This window comes from Pavona decussata, unplaced genomic scaffold (assembly GCF_977016875.1).
Source record: "Pavona decussata unplaced genomic scaffold, jaPavDecu1.1 SCAFFOLD_114, whole genome shotgun sequence".
In the NCBI taxonomy this organism is placed as follows: Eukaryota; Metazoa; Cnidaria; class Anthozoa; order Scleractinia; family Agariciidae; genus Pavona; species Pavona decussata.
In genome coordinates this window covers 6,581,382-6,604,757 of record NW_028145528.1, presented here as the reverse complement: position 1 = coordinate 6,604,757, position 23,376 = coordinate 6,581,382, and the positions used below count along the sequence as shown (strand labels likewise).

At 39.8% G+C, this 23,376-nt stretch overlaps 3 protein-coding genes across 3 annotated transcripts; 2 read left to right on the top strand and 1 right to left on the bottom strand.

The window, feature by feature from the left end:
- Window positions 1-555: 555 nt before the first annotated feature.
- On the top strand, window positions 556-4,544 carry LOC146470505 (E3 ubiquitin-protein ligase TRIM71-like). The gene has a single exon (XM_085122544.1). The coding sequence runs from the start codon at window positions 640-642 to the stop codon at window positions 2,818-2,820; it is 2,181 nt and encodes a 726-aa protein (XP_084978670.1). The 5' UTR covers window positions 556-639; the 3' UTR covers window positions 2,821-4,544.
- Window positions 4,545-14,517: 9,973 nt separating this feature from the next.
- Window positions 14,518-19,912, bottom strand: LOC146470504 (ES1 protein homolog, mitochondrial-like). The gene is made up of 8 exons (XM_085122542.1): window positions 19,760-19,912; window positions 19,599-19,651; window positions 18,644-18,757; window positions 17,759-17,878; window positions 16,717-16,809; window positions 16,539-16,572; window positions 15,481-15,603; window positions 14,518-14,980 (listed from the first exon to the last, which is right to left on the bottom strand). Exons 1-8 carry the CDS (start codon window positions 19,871-19,873, stop codon window positions 14,855-14,857), a joined length of 777 nt encoding a protein of 258 aa, XP_084978668.1. The 5' UTR covers window positions 19,874-19,912; the 3' UTR covers window positions 14,518-14,854.
- Window positions 19,913-20,011: 99 nt separating this feature from the next.
- Window positions 20,012-22,373, top strand: LOC146470503 (uncharacterized). The gene is made up of 6 exons (XM_085122543.1): window positions 20,012-20,190; window positions 20,304-20,383; window positions 20,821-20,895; window positions 21,055-21,121; window positions 22,059-22,118; window positions 22,210-22,373. Exons 1-6 carry the CDS (start codon window positions 20,040-20,042, stop codon window positions 22,266-22,268), a joined length of 492 nt encoding a protein of 163 aa, XP_084978669.1. The 5' UTR covers window positions 20,012-20,039; the 3' UTR covers window positions 22,269-22,373.
- The last annotated feature ends 1,003 nt before the right edge of the window (window positions 22,374-23,376 follow it).

The window sequence follows — 23,376 nt, the reverse complement described above, 5'->3', positions numbered from 1 at the left end:
CCCTAGCTTGGGGGGAAAAGGCCCTGGGAACAAGGTTGAGCACCCTCTAGGCTAATGCCTAGAGGCCTAGGATGCTGTTGCAATCGAAGATGGCTGGAAGCTCCTCACAATTTCTCTCGTCATGGGGTAGTCACTGAGATTCGTCATAAATTCAAGTCATTGATACCTGAGAAATGGTTCAACATTTAGCTGATAGCTGAGAAATCAACCTCGTTCCCAGGGTCTTTTCCCTACCTTGGGGGTGGGGCCCCCATTTGTATCGTCTTTAAATATTGTAACCGTTTATTTCCAATTTTTACTTAGCTTTTTGCCGCCCCTGAAGAAGGTTAGTATTGTCTAACCGAAATATTGGGCAATAAAATTATTTTAGCTGTCCGATCAGCCTTGCATTTAATTTTACGTTTTATTCAACATTGCCGATCCTGATCTACACAAAGATCCGGCTACACTTTGCTGCTGTTTGTACAAGTGGTCCCTGTACTATTCAAGAGTTACCACCGGCAAAGCCTGGGGATGAATCAGCCCATAGATGCACTGGACTACACATTCCGACGATTCCATCTTTGGCAAAATATCAACTCCTATCAACTTACGCATAATTCGCCGCACCCAGATTTCAGAGCCATCATTAATTTCATCATGGAAGTTCAACAGCTTTTTAAGAATCTTAAGAAGGAGGCTGAATGCCCACTGTGTATAGAAACAGTGAAAAATCCAAAGACATTACCATGCCTTCACTCATTCTGCCTCGAGTGCCTCGACAAATTAGCAGGCTTCGCCAGAAGACAGCTGCAAACAACAATCAAATGCCCTGTTTGCCAGACATCATTCCAAATACCCGAAGGAGATACATTCAACTACTTGCCCACATCGTTTCATCTCAACCGACTGGTTGATGTTCTCGCTCTCAAAGATGTCAGTGCACAGGCTCAGAAATGTGGCAGTTGTGACGACAACCTGAATAACGCAACTTGTTACTGTTTTGTGTGCCAGAATTTTCTTTGTAAAGATTGTTTTGACGCTCACCAACGCTTGAAGGCCACAAGAGGTCACCGCAATGTTTTCATCGACAAATTGCAAGCGCAAGATGTCGAAGAATTGATTAACAGACCTGTCATGTGTTCACAGCAATATCATGAAAATCAGCCCCTGGAATTTTACTGCGAAGAATGCAAAGTTCCTATTTGCCACAAGTGCAGTGTGGTGAGTCATAATCGACACATCATGACAGACACTCAGAAAGCTGCTCAAGTACAAAAGATGCAACTGGCGGAAGCTGTGAAGAAAGTGAAAGCGGAAACTGTTATTTATGAAAATGAAATTAACAAACAAATCGAATTAATGGACAAACACAAACACGAAATATTGTCTGCCGAAAAGAAGATGACTGAGGCAGTGGAAGAAATGATTCGTTATTTGCGGGAACATGAAAGAAAGATGAAGGCCAATTTGACTGAAATTTATGAAGCGCAACAAAAACAGCACGCAACACGAATGGAAAACTTTGAGTTGATTGTCACTCAACTGAAAAGCTGCGTTGAACGAGGTGAGAGTATCTTAGAAAGAAACATCAGCGCTGAAATTCTTCAAACAAATCAGGCCATCGTTGGACGCTGTGGAGAACTATTGAATGCAAGGAAACCTGAAATTTATAAGCCGCCACATGTGCATTACATACTGGAAAATAAGCTGCATATTTTGGATCGAATTGTGGTTAGTAACACCGATCCTGTGATGTCGTTAGCAGAAAAACAAAGTGAAAAAGATGTAATGGAGGGGAAAGAAACACATTTCACGATTGTAACTCGAGATTCAGATGGACTGCAGTGCTATCAAGAAAGTGATGACATAAAAGTCCACATCGTAACTGCGGGAGGCGGCCAAGTGAAAACAGATATAAAAGGCTCCAAAGATGGAAGGTACAGAGTAACATACACACCACGGTGTGCTGGACAACATAGAGTGGAGATCCAAGTTAATGGTCAGCCGCTGACTGGTAGTCCATGGGTTGTGCATGTTCCTCATCAGTATCAATTTGCGTTTCAGTTTGGATCAACTGGGGAAGCACAAGGAGAGTTTGAAAAGCCTTGCGATATCGCTGTGAGCGAAAAAACTGGAACGATTGCCGTGGCGGATACCGGAAATGATCGAATTCAAATGTTTAGCTCTGATGGAAATTTCTTGAAAGAGATTGAACTCAGCAATAAGCCTAGTTCATTAGTATATACCGAGTCTGGTGACGTCATTGTCGCTGTGCCTGATGTCGAGAATCAACTTTCTCTGTTTACTGACGGTGGTCAGTTCATCAAACACATCAACGATAAACATATAAAGACACCGCTTAACATATCTGTTGGGAGTGGTGGTCGCATAATCACGTGTGACTGCGAGGACAAAAATATCAAAGTCCTCTCCCCTGACGGGAATGACTTGCTGCAATCCTTCATTGCTCCAAATTGTGATTCAAAACCGTGGTGTGCTGTTTATCACCAGGACACATTCTTTGTTTCTTATCCTCTTGTACATTGTGTCAAGGTATTTAACAATACAGGAGTGTATCTATATGATATTGGCTGTAAGGGATCCGGTGACGGACAGTTGATGTTTCCTAACGGACTCTTTATCGACAAGTTCAACCAACTGATTGTGTGCGATTATGGAAACGAAAGACTGCAACTTTTTACACTGGACGGCAAGTTTGTAACTAAAATAACGGGATATCATTTCGTCCTCAGTTATCTTTGTAATGTTGCCGTTAATAAGAACGGAAATATACTTGTAATTGATCGTAACAAAAACTGCATTTATGTTTACCACTAGAAGTGTTCCAAGGTAATATCCTTGCGTCATTTTCATTACTTAATATTTCGAACTTTATTTTTCGAGATTTAGCAGCGGTAAATTCAGAATATTATCCCTGGGCTAAAATTCATTAAACTGAAATAGGTCGGGCTATCCTTAATTTTTTCTTGGTGAACTTACAGCCTTAAAAAAAATTTAGACAGGGAACCCTAACAGTCCAAGAGCTTTATATGGAAAGAAATTAGGACCTTTATCTCATTGAAAAGTGACTAGTGAGAAAAGGGAGTAAAATACATGCCTTGAATTTTGTCAGCTTAGCTGGGAACCAAGTGCTTGAGATTTCAACAATAAAAGGAAATTTTGATCATAATTTTTATTGAAAAGGATTAGACAAAAATGTAGTCCGACTAAACCTTATAAAACTAACATTACGATCTTTTATTCTGACCAGCCAGTGGTGGTTTTAAGCTTTAAGCACAACTCGAATCTGTGCTGTAATGTGCTTGCTTGGTTTTTATTGGAAATAATGTTTGAAACCTTGGTTTTTTGCAAGACAACTTAATAATTAAGTAATGTGCTTGCTTGGTTTTTATTGGAAATAATGTTTGAAACCTTGGTTTTTTGCAAGACAACTTAATAAATAAGATAATTCAGTATGTTATCATTGACATCGTCATCATTATTATCATTATCATTGTTATTGTAATTATCAGATGGGTGTTACACGTGCAAACTTGTATCGTAACGGCAGTCCGTTTCAGGTTGCAGAAAAAAGCCTCGTGAAACAGCACCTTAATATTTGCTGAAAAGATTTGAGCTTCCACAGCGCGTGCTTGCGTCGCTCTACAGCAGGCAAACAAACATTTTATCTTACTTACCTTTAGTAAAAGAAATGCAAAATCATGACGTTTTGAACTAAAATTATTGCATTGCAAATTAAATTAGGGAATATGTGTGACCAGTGACCAAATGCAAATAACTGGACAAGTCTGTGAAGTGCAGCCAGTGATCTTAAAGCGATAGGTTTATATACTTGAAAAAGAAAAAGTTCAAAGATAGTTAGCAGTAAATATTTGCTTCATGTATCACACCTTACTACAAATTTATAATTTAAACGCTTTCCGTAATCCATTTCTTCTAACACTAAGGTTACGTTCCATTGAGCGTATTCCGGAACAAGCGAAATAGCTGTTAGATTTCTCTTTTTAAGTAAATTTGGCAAGACTTTTCTGCAAACTTTCACTGACACATGATAATTTAAGAGCGACTTGGTACCTCAGTAACTTCAAAAACCTTTACGAGGGATTTCTTGTTATCATTGTATGTATTCCTATTCCGGAATAGGGCCAATTGAACGCACCCTAAGTAAGTGGCTCAAAAATAGTGACAAAGGCCTTCGACCGTCACGGTGACCAGTCAACATTTAGGTCACTGCAATTCGTAGAATAAGTAACGTACCTTAGCTTCAAAGGTAAAATGTTGTAAAATACTCAATGTTTAACATTAGATCAGCTTAACAGTTTAGAACTGTTTTCAGTTTATAGGTTCAGTGGAAAGAAGCTTTTTCTTGATCGCCTGTAGAGGCTTCAGCTGTGAAACTAATTTTAAAATAAACCGGAGATTAATCTTCTTTGTAGTGTTTTAAAATAGTATTAATACGTTCACTTCAGTGATCTGTTACAATAATGTATTAGCGCAATGAGAATTAAAGTACAGTGTATAGCAATAAAGTCACTTTTGTGTTGAAAAAAGAAGAGCAAGTCTCCCTTCTGTCGCTTGGATAAGGGACCGTTCATTTTTTTATGGGATTGGAGGGGGGGGGGCTGGTTGGATTGGTTGGGGGGGGGTACGCGAACAATAACTTGTGATTGTGAGGGGGGGGGGCTGCCTAAAAAAACAGTCAGCCATTTTCCAATACGCTAGCGTTCGTGAGTTCCTCCGCAGTATTTGTACTTCTTCAGATTTAATCATCTTTCTTCGATTCTGGGAAGACTCTTATTATCATTATATATTACTTTTCAAATTATTATTATTATTATTATTATTATTATTATTATCATGCGCAATGAAAAGATTGCAGATTTCTGTTTGGTTTATATGTTTGTTGCGCAGGATATTTAATTTCCACAACACGTTATACTATGTTTAGCCATGGGAACTCTACGAGTCTGTCAACAAACTTCAGAATAGCCTGTGATGAACAGATCTTTTAATTTAGGTGTTATAGCCTCGTAACACCTCGGTCCGCATAAATGTTGGAACGTTAGCTACTTTCTTTCTATGCAATGTTGATCTTTATTACGCCAGAGGGAAAGAGAACCCGACAACTCAACATTGCGTTGGTGTTTGTATTTGTATTATTTGCATGTAAGCAGTTCATGTTCCACAGTTCAGACATAATTTCCATGTTTTCCACTGCTCAACCATTAAAATGAGGCCAAAATTGTAACTTTACTGTGAAAATCATACGGAAATTGTAAAAAAAACTCTACTCTACCAGCTAAACACTTGTTTTCTTTTGAAAGAACATTCCTTTAAGACAAAGCGGAGCTTGTTGGAATTTGGTTGAATTGCAAATTGGAGGCTAAACTATGGCTTACGTTGTCGAATGTTAAGGCTGGTTTCCATATGATCGCAGATCGCAATAAGGTCTGCGATCGTCTGCGATCCTGCGATCGTGATCGCAGACGATCGCAGAAGATAGAACCATGTTCTATCTAAAGGCTGGTTTCCATATGATCGCGGATCGCGGATCGCAGATCGCAGATCGCAAACAATCGCAATTGATCGCAGGAGATAGAACATGGTTCTATCTTCCGCGATCGTCTGCGATCACGATCGCAGGATCGCAGACGATCGCAGAAGTAGTTTCCATATGATCGCAGACGATCGCACATTAACCCATGCGCACAAGGCAGCAAAATACTCGGAAAAAAAAAAACCTGGAAGCGCAAAGGTATCTTCACTCTCTAGTGTCAGAACGGTGTGAAAGTGTTATATGAACGCAGATCTTGTCATACGTTTTCGAGGCTAAACGCAGAGGTTTCCGAAATGTATTAGTATACTTCCTTTGCTACCTTTGGCTATTTTGTTAGATTCCTAATTTATTGCACGTTTGTTATTTATCTTTGTTTAGCATTACATTATAAATTCAAATGTAACTTCAAATTAATTCTACTTTCAACTGAAGACGGTCGTTGTACGACCGAAACATGTCTTGTAAACTCAATTGTGTCTGTATTCTTATAAAAATTGTTGCTAGTCTGATTTTTTCTAGATACTTTCAATTAATAGGCGGAGACTCGCATTTAAAAACTAAATAAGCTGGTGACCATCCGGGGGGGGGGGGTACTCCCAAAAAAATTGGATAGGGGTGTACGGCCCGCTTCCCAGGACCCTTACCCTATTTATGACCAAAATCTGCGATTTTCCCTACCCTATTTATGACCTGACCCTTAAATCAATACCCTGTTTCAGACCTGCCTTACAATTATTTCCCTAGTCTAGACCAATGTTAAAGGCGTGACAAGCCGTTGCGGCACGTACACAGTTGCCGTAAACATCATGATTGAAGAAGTAGCTTCTAAAAAAACGAATTTAAGACTAGAGTGCAAAAATCGATACCCTTTTTATTACCAAAATGGCGGCAAAATTGCTAAAATCGATACCCTATTTATGACCAAAACGGCTGAAAAACCATACCCTTTGGCGCCGCACATACCTATATAGCCCATATAAGGGAGTACCCCCCCCCCCCCCCTGGGGTGACCATCACATTCATCAGAACATCCACTGAACATCATGCGATACAGAAAGACAGTGTCCAGTGCACTGTGGCTGCAGTTGACATTGAGTTGTTCGTTATTTACCAAATATTGTAGTGGGACCTTTGGCAATGCAAGAGATTTGAAGTGGACTGCCTCCAGCGTTTTATCTAGCAGCGCAATTTACAATAACCTTATTATATTTAAACTCATAATTAAACCCAAATCTTTACTGCTGGAAGATCAAAGAAGTGAAACAAGCAGTAAATGATACAATTCGACAGATGTTTTGTTCATGAAGTTTGTAGTGACCAAGTTTTTTATGTTCTTTTCTGTAGTTCAATTTCTCCAAACGTACGTGGTGGTTGTACTCGACTAAAGTAAGATGTATAAGTATACGTAATATGTAACAATACGAAATGTTCTTTGAAACTGAGTGTTTCGTCGATCGTTCAATCGATTTTTGCTCAGTTTGAACCCTGGTTTTACGCTATAATAGCAATACCAAACGTTTGTTTGTTGATTGAAAAGGTCAATTGAAAACGTGTCGAAAAAAGCTTTAACTTTCTATTTTATGCCGTCATTTTCTTTTCACGTGATTGTTTAAAATTAAAGTAGTATCTCAGCATCAATGATTACCACTTTCCAAGTAAGGTTGGGAACAGTCAGCCTTACGCAAGAAGTCACAGGCGTAAAGCCACGAGAAGGCCAGCTTACGTTGATCAAGAACTTAGGGCCTGTTCACATGGCGGTGGGGGACCCCGGGAAGGTGAGGTACCCCATCTACCCGGGGTCGGAAAAAACAGGCCTTCACATGCAACCCCGTGGCGCTGGGGTGAGGTTTAAAAAGCTATCGTGTGGTCGCTAAGTACATATATGAACAAAGATGGCGGATGGAAGACACTTTTCGTTTCGTTGTTCTACGGGCACGACTTCACCTTCATCCAAGACCGGTAGATCACCTTGGTTATCAGACTCGACAAATGCACCTTCAACTCCTTCAGAACTTTCTTCAATGGCATCGTTGTCGATGTTTTGAAGGTGATATCTGCGAAAAAGCTCGCCACGCTTGTATTGAATTCAGAGACAATTGCCCGGATGAACATCACCCCACCCCACCTCCAGCATTCACATGGAGAAAACTCACCCCAGCTAAGCGGGTTACCCGCCTCGGCTGACCGGGCAACCCGCCTCGGTGAGGTACCCCACTTCACATGTGAACGAGATCAAGAAATAAAGAGAGATTGTATGGAGAGATTGGTAACCCCACCGAGGCGGGGTACCTCACCTTCCCGGGGTCCCCCACCTCCATGTGAACAGGCCCTTAGCCTCATTTAAGCACCAAAACGTTTCTTTCTTTGCCGCGATTTGGGAATTTAACTTAATTTTAAATAAGCCTACGGCTCCTTAAGCAGAGAAAGCATTTATTCTTAATTTTTACAGTAGGGTTGTACGGAAGGAAAGCAACTGTTGATACGCAGATGGCATAAGGTTTTATTTTATCCTTTAAAGTGCCCCTGGGACGAAAACTTCATTTTCCAGCTTTTTGCATTTTCGTGTAGAATATGACCTTCTCACTCATGTTACCAAATTTCAATCCTTTACGGCAACTGAAGTATCTTTTTTAGCTTTTTATTCGAGATTTCACGGCCGCCATTACTTGGCCTTGTTCCGGAAGTTAAGGCTCAAATTACAGGAACTGACGTCATTGGCTCAACACGAAAAATTCCACATGGCTAATTTTCATACGGATTCTACTTCATAAACTGTATTCTGCTGTTATTTAGTTCGCAACAGCAGAATACAGTTTATAAAGTAGAATCCATATGAAAGTTAGCCATGTGGAATTTTTCGTGTTGAGCCAATGACGTCACTTCCTGTAATTTGAGCCTTAACTTCCGGAACAAGGCCAAGTAATGGCGGCCGTAAAATCTCGAATAAAAAGCTATAAAAAAAAAAACTTCCAATCGCCGTAAAGGATTGAAATTTGGTAACTTGAGTAAGAAAGTCATATTCTACACGAAAATGCAAAAAGATGGGAAATGAAATTTTCGTCCCATGGGCACTTTAACAGCAAAAATGTTTTGGCTCAGCTAAGGTGGACACAAGTTGTTTGTCATTTAACGTATATTGTTGCACTGTTTTTATTTTATTTTCTGAGAAATTCGAAGTGAACTTTTTTCAGCGGTTTTGTTAGTACTTAATACCAAGTTTTAGCTTACTTACTTACTTTCCTAAAAGAATACAAACAAACAATGGTATCCGATCTAAGCGGGTATTGACAGCTACTCTCTCGTTTGACCATGGATCGTCCTAGTTTATATCTACTTTTCCCCAATTTGGAAACGTTTTCCTGAATTCAAAACTTTGATTCTGAAAAAACCAGTATTAGAAAAGCTTTTCAATATATTAATTTTATTTTTATTATATAGTGTTTTGATGTCATGGGAACATTTCTCTGCCTTTGTGTTTTGGGCGTGGTATTTGCATCATAGGCTATTGATTAACAAGGCTTCAGAGAGGGGGCATCCTCGGAGACCCAGGGGCAGTCAGTCGGGGGCGGGCGAAATAGCACGAAGAAAGTTTTCAAGAAAGGGCGGAGGAGCCCCTGGTAGCCGGAATTCACGAAGTCGTTTGGAAATGGTCCGGAGAGACTCGGTACCCAGGGGCTCCTTCGCCCGTTCTTGAAAACTTTCTTCGTGCTATTTCGCCCGCCCCCGACTGACTGCCCCTGGGTCTCCGAGGATGGAGATGGGGTTGTTATCCGATACTTTCAAAGGGATTAACTTTCCGACTTGATTAGCTTCCCGCTTGTTTGTTTTGGGCGTGGTATTTGCATCATAGGCTATTGATTAACAAGGCTTCAGAGATGGGATTGTAATCCGATACTTTCAAAGAGATAAACTTTCCGACTTGATCGCTGCCCGCTCGTTTGTTTTGGGCGTGGTATTTGCATCACAGGCTATTGATTAACAAGGCTTCAGAGATGGGATTGTAATCCGATACTTTCAAAGGGATAAACTTTCCGACTTGATTAGCTTCCCGCTTGTTTGTTTTGGGCGTGGTATTTGCATCATAGGCTATTGATTAACAAGGCTTCAGAGATGGGATTGTAATCCGATACTTTCAAAGAGATAAACTTTCCGACTTGATCGCTGCCCGCTCGTTTGTTTTGGGCGTGGTATTTGCATCACAGGCTATTGATTAACAAGGCTTCAGAGATGGGATTGTAATCCGATACTTTCAAAGGGATAAACTTTCCGACTTGATCGCTGCCAGCTTCTTTGTTTTGGGCGTGGTATTTGCATCATAGGCTATTGATTAACAAGGCTTCGGAGATGGGATTGTAATCCGATACTTTCAAGGGGATAAACTTTCCGACTTGATCGCTGCCCGCTCGTTTGTTTTGGGCGTGGTATTTGCATCATAACCTACTAATTAACAAGGCTTCAGAGATGGGATTGTAATCCGGTACTTTCAAAGGGATAAACTTTCCGACTTGATCGCTGCCCGCTCGTTTGTTTTGGGCGTGGTATTTGCATCACAGGCTATTGATTAACAAGGCTTCAGAGATGGGATTGTAATCCGATACTTTCAAAGGGATAAACTTTCCGACTTGATCGCTGCCAGCTTCTTTGTTCTGGGCGTGGTATTTGCATCATAGGCTATTGATTAACAAAGCTTCAGAGAGGAGCTGTAATCCGATACTTTCAAAGAGATAAACTTCCCGACTTGATCACTGCCCGCTCGTTTGTTTTGGGCGTGGTATCTGCATCACAGGCTATTGATTAACAAGGCTTCAGAGATGGGATTGTAATCCGATACTTTCAAAGGGATAAACTTTCCGACTTGATCGCTGCCAGCTTCTTTGTTTTGGGCGTGGTATTTGCATCATAGGCTATTGATTAACAAGGCTTCGGAGATGGGATTGTAATCCGATACTTTCAAGGGGATAAACTTTCCGACTTGATCGCTGCCCGCTCGTTTGTTTTGGGCGTGGTATTTGCATCATAACCTACTAATTAACAAGGCTTCAGAGATGGGATTGTAATCCGGTACTTTCAAAGGGATAAACTTTCCGACTTGATCGCTGCCCGCTCGTTTGTTTTGGGCGTGGTATTTGCATCACAGGCTATTGATTAACAAGGCTTCAGAGATGGGATTGTAATCCGATACTTTCAAAGGGATAAACTTTCCGACTTGATCGCTGCCAGCTTCTTTGTTCTGGGCGTGGTATTTGCATCATAGGCTATTGATTAACAAAGCTTCAGAGAGGAGCTGTAATCCGATACTTTCAAAGAGATAAACTTTCCGACTTGATCACTGCCCGCTCGTTTGTTTTGGGCGTGGTATCTGCATCACAGGCTATTGATTAACAAGGCTTCAGAGATGGGATTGTAATCCGATACTTTCAAAGGGATAAACTTTCCGACTTGATCGCTGCCAGCTTCTTTGTTTTGGGCGTGGTATTTGCATCATAGGCTTTTGATTAACAAGGCTTCGGAGATGGGATTGTGATCCGATACTTTCAAAGGGATAAACTTTCCGACTTGATCGCTGCCCGCTCGTTTGTTTTGGGCGTGGTATTTGCATCATAACCTACTAATTAACAAGGCTTCAGAGATGGGATTGTAATCCGATACTTTCAAAGGGATAAACTTTCCGACTTGATCGTTGCCCGCTCGTTTGTTTTGTGCGTGGTATTTGCATCACAGGCTATTGATTAACAAGGCTTCAGAGATGGGATTGTAATCCGATACTTTCAAAGGGATAAACTTTCCGACTTGATCGCTGCCAGCTTCTTTGTTTTGGGCGTGGTATTTGCATCATAGGCTATTGATTAACAAGGCTTCAGAGATGGGATTGTAATCCGATACTTTCAAAGGGATGAACTTTCCGACTTGATCGCTGCCAACTTGTTTGTTTTGGGCGTGGTATTTGCATCATAAGCTACTAATTAACAAGGCTTCAGAGATGGGATTGTAATCCGATACTTTCAAAGGGATAAACTTTCCGACTTGATCGCCTTCCGCTGTATTGTTTTGGGCGTGGTGTTTGCATCACAGGCTATTGATTAACAAGGCTTCAGAGATAGGATTGTAATCCGATACTTTCAAAGAGATAAACTTTCCGACTTGATCGCTGCCAGCTTGTTTGTTTTGGGCGTGGTATTTGCATCACAGGCTATTGATTAACAAGGCTTCAGAGAGGGGTTGTAATCCGATACTTTCAAAGAGATAAACTTTCCGACTTGATCGCTGCCCGCTTGTTTGTTTTGGCGTGGTATGTGCATCACAGGCTATTGATAAACAAGGCTTCAGATCCGATACTTTCAAAGAGATAAACTTTCCGACTTGATTGCTGCCCGCTTGTTTGTTTTGGGCGTGGTATTTGCATCATAGGCTACTGATTAACCAGGCTTCAGAGAGGGGTTGTAATACGGTACTTTCAAAGGGATAAACTTTCCGACTTGATCACTTTCCGCTGTATTGTTTTGGGGCGTGGTATTTGCATCATAGGCTATTGATTAACAAGGCTTCAGAGATGGGATTGTAATCCGATACTTTCAAAGGGATAAACTTTCCAACTTGATCGCTGCCAGCTTGTTTGTTTTGGGCGTGGTATTTGCATCACAGCCTATTGATTAGCAAGGCTTCAGAGATGGGATTGTAATCCGATACTTTCAAAGGGATAAACTTTCCGACTTGATCGCTTCCCGCTTGTTTGTTTTGGGCGTGGTATTTGCATCATAGGCTATTGATTTACAAGGATTCAGAGAGGAATTGTAATCCGATACTTTCAAAGGGATAAACTTTCCGACTTGATCAATGCCCGTTTGTTTGTTTGGGCGTGATATTTGCATCATAGGCTAGTGATTTACAAGGCTTCAGAGAGGAATTGTAATCCGATACTTTCAAAGAGATAAATTTTCCGACTTGATCGCTGCCCCTTTGGTTTGTTTTGGGTGTGGTATTTGCATCATAGGCTATTGATTAACAAGGCTTCAGAGATGGGATTGTAATCCGATACTTTCAAAGGGATAAACTTTCCAACTTGATCGCTGCCAGCTTGTTTGTTTTGGGCGTGGTATTTGCATCACAGCCTATTGATTAGCAAGGCTTCAGAGATGGGATTGTAATCCGATACTTTCAAAGGGATAAACTTTCCGACTTGATCGCTTCCCGCTTGTTTGTTTTGGGCGTGGTATTTGCATCATAGGCTATTGATTTACAAGGATTCAGAGAGGAATTGTAATCCGATACTTTCAAAGGGATAAACTTTCCGACTTGATCAATGCCCGTTTGTTTGTTTGGGCGTGATATTTGCATCATAGGCTAGTGATTTACAAGGCTTCAGAGAGGAATTGTAATCCGATACTTTCAAAGAGATAAATTTTCCGACTTGATCGCTGCCCCTTTGGTTTGTTTTGGGTGTGGTATTTGCATCATAGGCTATTGATTAACAAGGCTTCAGAGAGGGGTTGTAATCCTATGTCTTAGAGATGGTACTTTCAAAGAGATAAACAAGCTTTCCGACTTGATCGGTGCCCGCGTCTTTGTTTCGGGCGTGATATCTGCATCATAGGCTATTGCTTTGCAAGGCTTCAGAGAGGGGTTGTAATCCCATGTCTTAGGGGAAAATACTTTCAAAGAGATAAACAAACTTTCCGACTTGATCGCTGCCAGCTTTCCAGATTGAGTCGTTGATAGTAATTTGTATTGTAGGTAACGCACTTGGCAGAGTCGCAGTCGGTTCTGTGGTTCGCTCGTAAATGGTGTTCGGCAAAATGATTGTTGGTATCACTATTTCAAGTTGCTCGTTTGTGTTCAGTTGGTCCCATGTTTACAGCGGTTACCAATAACACGCGACCTACGGCATTCAAAAGAGTCGGATAAAGTTGCGCTTTGGTGGACGTCAATCAAAGAGAAGCCGTTGAAATTATTTTGAATTCTGACAAGATTCCAAGGTAACCCTGAAAGAAACTAATAATTTTACCTCGCTAAGAGAAGGTAAACTTTATTTAAATTGATTCTTCAGCCAGATCAAGCGCAAATAAAATGTATTTTTGAATTAAAAATTTTCGATTTTCACTGCACGTGATAATTTGCTTCCTTGCACGCATCGCTGATTTAATTGTCAGGTGTAGCGATTTCAAATGTTTCATAAAAAAATATGGCTTCGTCTAAACAATGCGCATTTGTTTGGATAACCTCTCTTGGAAATCAACTTTCATAAAGTTTACCACCCGTCAGCGGATAAAACTGTCAATTTCTTCGTTCTGTTTCCTCGAAATGTTCTCAGAATTCAAAACAATTTCAACGGCTTTTCTTTAATTGACGTCCACCAAAACGCAACTTTATCGGAGTCTTTTGAAGGCGATAGGTCGCGTGTTATTGGTAACCGCTGTAAATTCCTACCGGTTTCACCAATATAAATGGCCTGATAGTCGCAGTATTTTGATCGTGTAAACTTTCAATTTTCATAATGCGAAGAATCAATGTATTGGCTGCCAGAATGACTGGGGTCTGTGGTTATTGATTATCGTCATCATTCTTTTGATCAGCTGTCTGGTTGAGGATGTACATTTATTTATGTTGTAATAGTCAATACGTACATGTACACGTAAGGTATTAAAGTCGTATTAGCCATTAGGCTACACCAGGACCAAAAACAGTCCTCTTGCCCAGAACACAAACAAAAAAATCCTAGTTGCTCCTTCCTCCCAGAAGCTTTCGTCGCATCTCGCGCCTTCTTGGAAAGGAAGAGACAGCTACGTAGATGCTTCAATGGGGACAATCTTATAAGGCCTCCTGGATTTTCTCTAGTTTTATCTCTAGTTAGCCAATCATACTTCAGTTGAGACCGGACTTTTCGCCTCTTCTCAAATGAAAATAATATTAACAGTTAACAATATTAATAAAGTACTACAATAACACAGGCAACACAAGTACGCATTCTCGTAACCTTCTTTTTTCAGGTTTGATGTACTTTAGTACCTTGAACAGTCTAAAGTTACTAGTAGTTAGTTATTGTTCTGTTAAAAAAAGCCAGTCTTACCAGAAGCAACTAACTTCATTAGTACAGGAACGGTACATGTACTTCCTTTAACACTAATAGTCTGCCAACTCTATGTTCTTTCAAATTACAAACTTAGACGTCTTTCTTTTTTGAGAATCTCGGAGACGTGTGCACTCATCGCGTGCGCTTCACCACGGGTCAATCCACAAACACACATGAAGTCACAAATTGCCATGAAATTTAGCTGTAGATAGTTCATAACAGAACCTTTACGCCGCCATTTTCACCAGCGTCTGTATCATCTTCCCGATACCATCGTGTACTTCATGTACCTTTGTCTCGCACATGAATGCGGGAGTTGTAACCACTTTGTTCTGTTCGTCCACATGAATTTCGTTTCAAAAGTCAAGGAATTCACACCGAGAATCTGCTTCTAATTTGCAGTATTTCAATCCAATACAGTGGAAACCCCAAGTTCATTATAAGCTGAGTAAAGAACTTGCAAAGTGCTGCAGCGCAAGTTATTGGCTCCGAAAATCGTCGTTAGGAACCGTCGCCCATGCCAAAAGAGAGAAAAAGTTTTGAAAAGTTGACGACAGCGTGTTTGTACGAGAGTACGAAGAAGGGCCACACAAATCATTGACCTTTATAATTATGTAGTTTTGAATATTTTGTAGTTATTAATGTTTTAACTGCGGGCACGTTAACTAAAAAGAAAATTTGGCGAAATCGAATTTTGTAATGATATTTTAGTAGAAAAAGGGCAGCCCGGTACGTACAGGAACCTATAAGAGCAACACTTGGCGCATTTAATCATATGCACATGCTAATTTGTGCCATACAAATATTAATTATTATTACTTGGATTGCACAGGAAGCTTTCATGAAAGGATATATCAACATCTTTGTTGACGTGTTTAGCACCCATCTGCTCCACTGCGCCTGCAGTCCCGGCATATGGCCAGCGGCCTCCATCGTCCTTGTCTTGGCCAACTGTTATTGCAACACCTGGAATAATCTGAAGTTTGTTCACAATTTAAGTCGAAGGATGTTTGAGAGTAAGATTTGCCCGGAGTGTGATAAAACACACACAATGTCGTGCTACGTCAATGTGATTTCATCTTTGATATGCATCGTCATTTCACAAGAACAAAGCTTGAAAAAAACTGAAAGTTTGGATCACTTTTCAGTTTTCTTTTGGCAGAAAACGTCAGTTTTAGTCATACTGCACCATGACCTCCAACTCTTCACAAGAAAAACGCGAGTGTACAACCAGCTTTACTTTGTTTTAAAATAAATGAATTGAAAATCCTTTTGCACCCCACACAGATTCCTAAACAACAACAATATAATCTTAATACATATTTTAATACACCATAAAATGACGCCATAAAATGTCCAAAACTTGGCAGTGAAACCACTCGCCTGCGGCTCGTGGTTCCACTTGAGTTTTGAACATTTTTTGACTTCATTTTATGGTCTATAAGAGCAAAGACCATAGAAAACTGCCGTCGATTTGTTAAATATTGTTTGGTGAAATGTGGTATGGAGAGTGGAAAGGTGAGAAACCCACCCCCCCCCCCCCCCCCCTCCACACACACACACCATATTTATGAAACTTCATTTAGCTCCCCACCCACTCCATGGTTAGGAACCTAGCAGAGATGTTTTAGGATCCTATCTAGAAGACCTCATGGGATCTTACATTTTCTTTAAAACCCTAAATAGAATCTTAAAATATGAACCACAGGATCGAAAAAAAGGTCCTACGTATCAAGGCACCAGATCTTTCATGTAAAAAGAGGTTTGGTGAAACTCAGACTTGTTCACTCTTTATTGTGATATCATTACTAATTTTCAGCTTAACAAATTGATTCAAAGTGTATCTTCAGCACAATGGAAACATTTCTCATTGTACTCAAAAAATATTAATGTTTGTATTAGTGTACTAACCTTGGCTGCTAGCACTGGGGCAATACAACAAAGACTGTGTGAAACAAAACAAACCAATATTTATTGCATTAAATTAAGTCTATAGGATATTAGTTACCAAATACAACTACTGCTATGTATTCTTATGACAAAAAACAGAGGTTGTATATAAAACCAAAAAATCTCAATTCATTCTCACCCGATAGGTTTTTTAGCAGCATGGAAAGCCTTGATGGTTTGTTCTACATCTTTGTTAACTGTACAGTCTGCACCTTCCACAGCAAATGAGCTCCTGCAAACAAATTCAAAACCATGATTTATTTAATAATTATGTCTAAGACAAAACTATTTAATTTTGAAGATCAGATACTGAACTTTTCAATAGTCCCCCTGTTAACTCTAACACACATTGGTTCATGTGAATAATTTATACATTTCTGTTCGCACCTGGGATCTGGAGAAAAGGGACGACTGCTCATAAATGTAGTCTAATCTTTGTCAACCTTTCACAAGTTAAGTGACAATGCATTCATGATGCAGTTTCACTGTAAAGATCAAGCTGACAAAAACTCTGGATTTCATATTCACTGTAATTAAATAAATTCAGCAAATTTATAAATTATTAAATAGTTTCTTGACATATACCTTAACCTTGCAAATGAAGGTTTCAGACTGGTGTTTTCTGTCGATCAGACAATTACTTGTCTTTATTATTAATGCATAATAATTAGTGTGCATATGGGGATTTTTTTTAATTATTCAGTGCACTTACATGTACATGTATTTAGGAAAAGGCTGTTCAGATTTTTTTCCTGAAAGAGCCAGGATTTTCGAAGACAACACAACTTTATCTGAAAATTTCCGAAGATGTTCCAAATGATTCTGAAGTTCTCAAGGAAATGATTAGGCTCCATATGGACCTTCAAAAATCAGACATTTTGGGAAAATATTATTGTTTACTAATTTTACATAGGCTTTTTGTTTCTCACATTGGTTTGAGTTTAAGTAGGGTGCCTACTTATAACGAAGTATTTTTTGCGCAGTTTTTGACTATGCGGAAAAAGGTGATCTTAGCAAGGGATATTGAAATCCAAAAAGAAAATTGGGGGTAACCACGCATTATTTAGAGATAATTAAGCAACAAACAAGCAGTGTGGTATCAATGTTTTCAGCCCACAGGCGTGAGGGTTGGCAGGTACATTGTATATCATATTATGACCAGCTCTTTCAATTCTACTCACAAATTCTTGGCTGCTCCAAAGCCTCCTGGGAAAACAACAGCATCGTGGGAAGCCGCATCAAGTTCAGTAAGGGAAGAGATCTTCCCACGGGCTATTCTTGCTGATTCAGCTAAAACATTCCTGCATAAAGAAAACAATTGGTCGTGTTGAGTTGTGACATTGAGAGTCAAAAAACCAATCCACAAACAAAATAAATCCCTCTTGAATATGGTTTGATGTCAAAAGGCTCATAATTGGGGAGCTGAGACTATGCCCTGAAGTGATGTTATTATTGATGTTGATTATGATTATATAGGCAAGTAAAAACTAGCGATATAATGTTCCGACGTTTTGGTGACGTCATGACGCCATTCTCAAGGAATGAATAATATAAGCGAGTTCAATGGAGTAAGATCTTAGATTTACATAATGGAGTAATTTAAATAAATACTTTGGCGCGGATGGAATCTGTTTCTGTTTGTATGATTATGATGATGATGATGATGATGATGATTATTATTATTATTACTAAAAATTGGACCTTTCAGTATGCATTCCACCCCCCACACAGCCCCTCTTCTTCAAAAAGGACTAAAGGTCTTTTCAAGATATTGCCAGGGTGTTTCCAGTTACGTCTTAAATACAACTTTTTTCTTTTTAATCCATTATTCTTCTTTCTCTTAGTAAAAATGATTTCTTGAAACTGGAGAGTCACCTAAATCAGTTCTTTAAATAATTTAATTTTTGTTTTGAACACAGGCATATACATGGAATGGGTTCCATAATGCTTTATAAAACCCCCTGACCCCAGTACAATATAGGATTCATGGACCTGAGTTAACAAAAAAACGTAGAAAAACTACTCCCCCATACATTTTCTAGGTCACGTACACTGTAATATCTCACCGTGTCTCACCCTCAGCAACTTTGCCTTTTGCATGATTTAAAACATGCATCTGTGGAATATCTGGAGCATAAATACTCACATCAGCTCCTGCACGGCTCAGATGAACTAGCACCCTTCAATCAAATAAAATTTATAACAATTAATGCAACACAAAGCAGTTACACCATAATCAAAACAAAAACTTAACACTATAGGATGTAAAAAAGAATACTATGGCTAAAAGGTTCATCTCTGCATTACTGTGTTGTCTCCTCAGACAAGAAAGTTTGTTCCAGGTGTAAATATATAGGTACAGGCGACAAACTGCTGGGACAAACCATGTGATGGAAGAGCATCACATCCAGTAGCAAGTTTTTTGATCCACAAGTGGAGTTTGCAAGTTTGAAACAAATGGAAAAAGGCTTTCCATTTGACACATAAAGTTTCCTCACTTTCCAACCAGAAAGTAGCCCTGCCTTACATTTGCCTTGCCCAAACCCACTGCTCCCCATCTTCCCATCTCCCCCACCCCCCACCCCCCCCCAAACAAGCAGGGTGCCATGCGTTAACACCCCACGCCGGGCATACGAAAAGAGTTCTGTTCACGTGGAAATGTCTACCTCATTATGGCAATCGCCATACCAACTTTGTTCCACAGACTCCCTGCTAAATTGTATACCAGAAGAGAAATCCTGGATATCTTTGGATAACCACAGTTCACTTGAACAGTAGCAGTTTTCCAAAACCAAGGTAATTTTTCTCCATGCTATAAACGCCTATGAGGTAATCCTAAACCAAGCACTACCTTTGTCTTATGCTGCTTTACGCCAAAGACCACGATCGTGCTCTAGTACTCCACCAATTTGGAAACCCACGCCGAAGATCTTACATGCAATTTAACGAAAATGAGGGGCCTGGCGCACTAACATTTTTCAAATTTGTGGAAGTTCGAAATCATTTATGAAGAGCACTTACGCTGAAGCTTCATGAACTTCCGAGCCATCAAACACGCCATTTCCAGAAAGCACCTGGGAATAGTTTAAGTGGGCTATTTTTGAGAGGCTGCTATATAAGCAACAGCAAATACATGGTGACAGACATATAACCAATTTGTTTTAAACTAAAATTGTACTAACCACAGCAACTGACGTGCGGGAAGTAGAGCCCAAGCTAAAATCGCGGACAGTTCGGAAAACGCCGCGTCTACTCACTCTAGTAAACTGGCGAGCTACTGACCCAAATGCGGCCATACTGAACAAATAACTTCCAGGCGTTCTTCGAAAACTGCCAGAGCAATAGTTTAATACCTGTGATTGGTGTGATTGGTCCATATTCGCGTTGACCAATAAAAACATTTGTTAGAAAGCTTTACATTTATGAGCCTGCAGTCCCCAGCAGTTTTCTTCAAAAAGTAAGATGGCGGCCTTGAGAGGTCTTTCCATGTCGGTTGGTTTATCAAGGGATCCATTTGTTTCGCTTGCCTTAACAACTAGCAGAAATAGTTTTCTATCACCCATAAGTTATTTTCCAGCAATACTTTGTCATGATTTTCACCTGACTACGCCAGGTAAGCAATTACAATTTCGTTGCCCATATGATCATGGTACCAATCGTAAGGAAGTTTATGGGATTTAACTAAAGTCAAGATTTGTTGTGAAATAATTCTCTCTGTTTTGTTAGTGGATGGAAAATATCACTACGTAGAAAAAAAGAGGAAGCTTTGGAAACGTAGAAATTCTCAGTTACGAGCTAGACTCGGGGTAAGTACATTTAATTTCTACAAGATCTCTTATTATATTATTAAAATTACCGTAGCAATTAACTTAAGCAACTTTGACGTTTCAAGCTTGTCTTTCCGCCCCTCAAAACAATAGAAGTGTTAATACCGGGATAAAATTAAAGCTGATAAACGAAACGAGATGGCAGTCGACCATATGAATGTATTTGATCACTATTTTCACAATTACGCTTCTGGCCTTAAAGTAATTGTAATATTATTAAGTGTACAACTTCCCTGTTGGTTCTGTTCAATTAATGTTTGAAGGGAAATCTTTTTCTGTTATTGTCCTACAGTTTATTTGTAGTGGTTCAGTATCTGCATGGGTGGACTCTGAATCCTGAACTGATTTATAAGAACTAGTCAGCCATGCATGCATAAATACATTATTTGATCTTCTTTCTTTTATTTATTTTATAGAGATTGGATGAAGAAGACAGACCAACTGGATGCTTACTCTGTCCAAAGAGAAGTGAAATAGAAATCAACTATAAAGTAATTATGCAACTACCAAATGTTAAGCCACAGGGGGAGGGGTGGGGGGTAGAGGGGGAGGCCATGAGTTTGAACCTAGCTGATTTTTTTTTTGTTCCAATGCCCACTGCAGTGTAAATGATAATTTTATTTACTCTGGTTCATTTTTGTTTGATGCAGAACGTCCGTTTGTTGTCGCAGTTTGTTTCACCACACACTGGAAGAATCTATGGAAGAACTTTGACAGGTCAGTGCTTTTCTACACTGGCAGTAAGTCCTCATCCAGCCGACAGAGGTTTTAATTTTTTTTGTACATTTAGAGACTGAGGTAGCTTTTTAACACCAATGATTCCTTGGGCTTGAAATCTGGTGTCTGTGGGCTCAAGTCCCACTCTGTCTCCTAGCTCGATTTGTTTCTGGGGGTTTGCCTTCTAAAGTTCAATCTCTCTATGATGAATGTAAAATAATAGATAGCCATCTGGTCTGCTTCCTGCTAGTTGGGATTTTTCATAGGTTATGTTTACTTTTGTTATTTATGTAGAGATAAATAACGGCAAGGTGTTGTTTATACTGGAAATGCACTTAGCTACAAGTTCCACTCCAACCGCCGAGAAGTTCCGAACTGCCAACCAGTTAACTCAGTTGGGAGAGCACCAGACTATCACGCTGATCATGCAGGAGGTCGCCGGTTCAACCCCCTGTTGGACCAACACTCAGAGTCTTTAAATAACTCAAGAGAAAGTGCTGCCTTTGTAATGACATCTGCAGACTTTCCAGTCTTCTCGGATAAGGATGATAAACCATAGGTCCCATCTTGAATTTTAAAAGAAAAAGTCTCGTTCCTAATAATCTGCGGGAAATTAAAGAACCACACACTGTTTACAAAGAGTAGGGGACATTAGTATCACAGTTGCTATCCCTACCTGTTGCCGGATTCTCAGGTCTAAAAGTTACATGCTACCTCTGAGGTTCACATAGATCTTCAAGTCACAGTCTTTTATGATAAAAAAAAATTAAAAGCCTGGAGCACTAATGCAAAGGTGGAACTCACTCAACAATGTGCTTGCCAAAAGAAATTGTCTCATCTAAATTATTGTTGTAAGTTAAAATACCATTTCTAAATCTGTGAACATTCAGCATAAAAAAAAAATGAAACAAGTTTGAGTTTAACCTTCATTTTGCAGGGTTATGTGATAAAAAGCAAACAGAAATATCAAGAGCTATCGGGAGAGCTAGAGCTATGGGTATTCAATAACTTCATGGATTTTTGGATTTATTTTTATGTTATTTCTCGTCTTTCACATGAACAGTAACTGTAATTATTTTTATTTTTAGGTTTCATGCCTGTGACAATGAAGTATTTAGCTTTCCACGACGACCCCAAGTTATTCTAGCAGCCATTTAAGATGAATTCCTGTCAATTGCTTTCTGTCCTACCTCAACTTACTGTAGCCAATGATTGTAAATAAAACATGACACACTGTTTTTGTTCTCTTGGATTTGTTACGCGGGATGCCCTGAGGGGGCATACCATGTCTAAAAACGGGTCGATTTCTTGTTTTTTTTTTTTTTCTTCGTCGTAGCCACAAATGTGTACATTAATTTATTCATTAAACTCTCCCCTCTCCTACTCGGGATGTATTGTTCTGATTGTCTTCAACAACAGCAGGCCAATCAACATCCATTCTTTTGGCTCATATCGCGAGGGAGGGGACCCACTCACCCCTACCTGTGTGACATCAACGCATCATTTGATATATTTATTAAAAACCGATAAAATTGTACTGCCATATTGTTAACATGTTCTGGACTCAAGTGTGCTGTTTTCAAACGGAAATTTCACCATTTTGAAGCGGTGAATCGAAAGAATAACTTCCAAGAAGCACCCGACATTTAAAACGGTGGAAATTGGTGAGTTCCTGGCGAAGAAATCGTGCTTTGTTTGACAGTCTTAGACCACGACGCGAGACTGAAAAGAGGTCATTGAGAAGCTTACGTTCTCGTAATGGAATTTCACAAATTTCCGTAGCCTCCCACGCAGACGTTCTTAGGGGTTCGTCACGCGTTCCTGCCCTAAGAATGTCTGCGTTGGAGGCTAAAATTTCCGGTGATAGTCTGAGTCGCGTAACACAAGGGAAACAACGTAACGCGATCGTGACTCAAACTAGTCCTTCAGCAACGATTTTTTTATCAATCGGCCAAGCATACAGTTGGAATAAACGAATCAGCCCCAGCATCACGCGTAATGCCAGTATAGCAGGCATCTTGTTTCTTTGTTGTTGTTGTTATTAATTTAGGATTTCTCATTATTAAAAACAGTGGACTGGAAATTAACATGTGCTACATCTATCTGTTTCATTCTTCAGATACAGTGATTGTACTTCAGAGTTGAATGCCCCTCATCAGTTTTTCTCCTTTTCATTGGATCATTTATATTTTCCCCTGACCAATCAAAAGGTAGGCCAATGTAGGCCTAAGAGAACACATGTACCCAAAGGACAG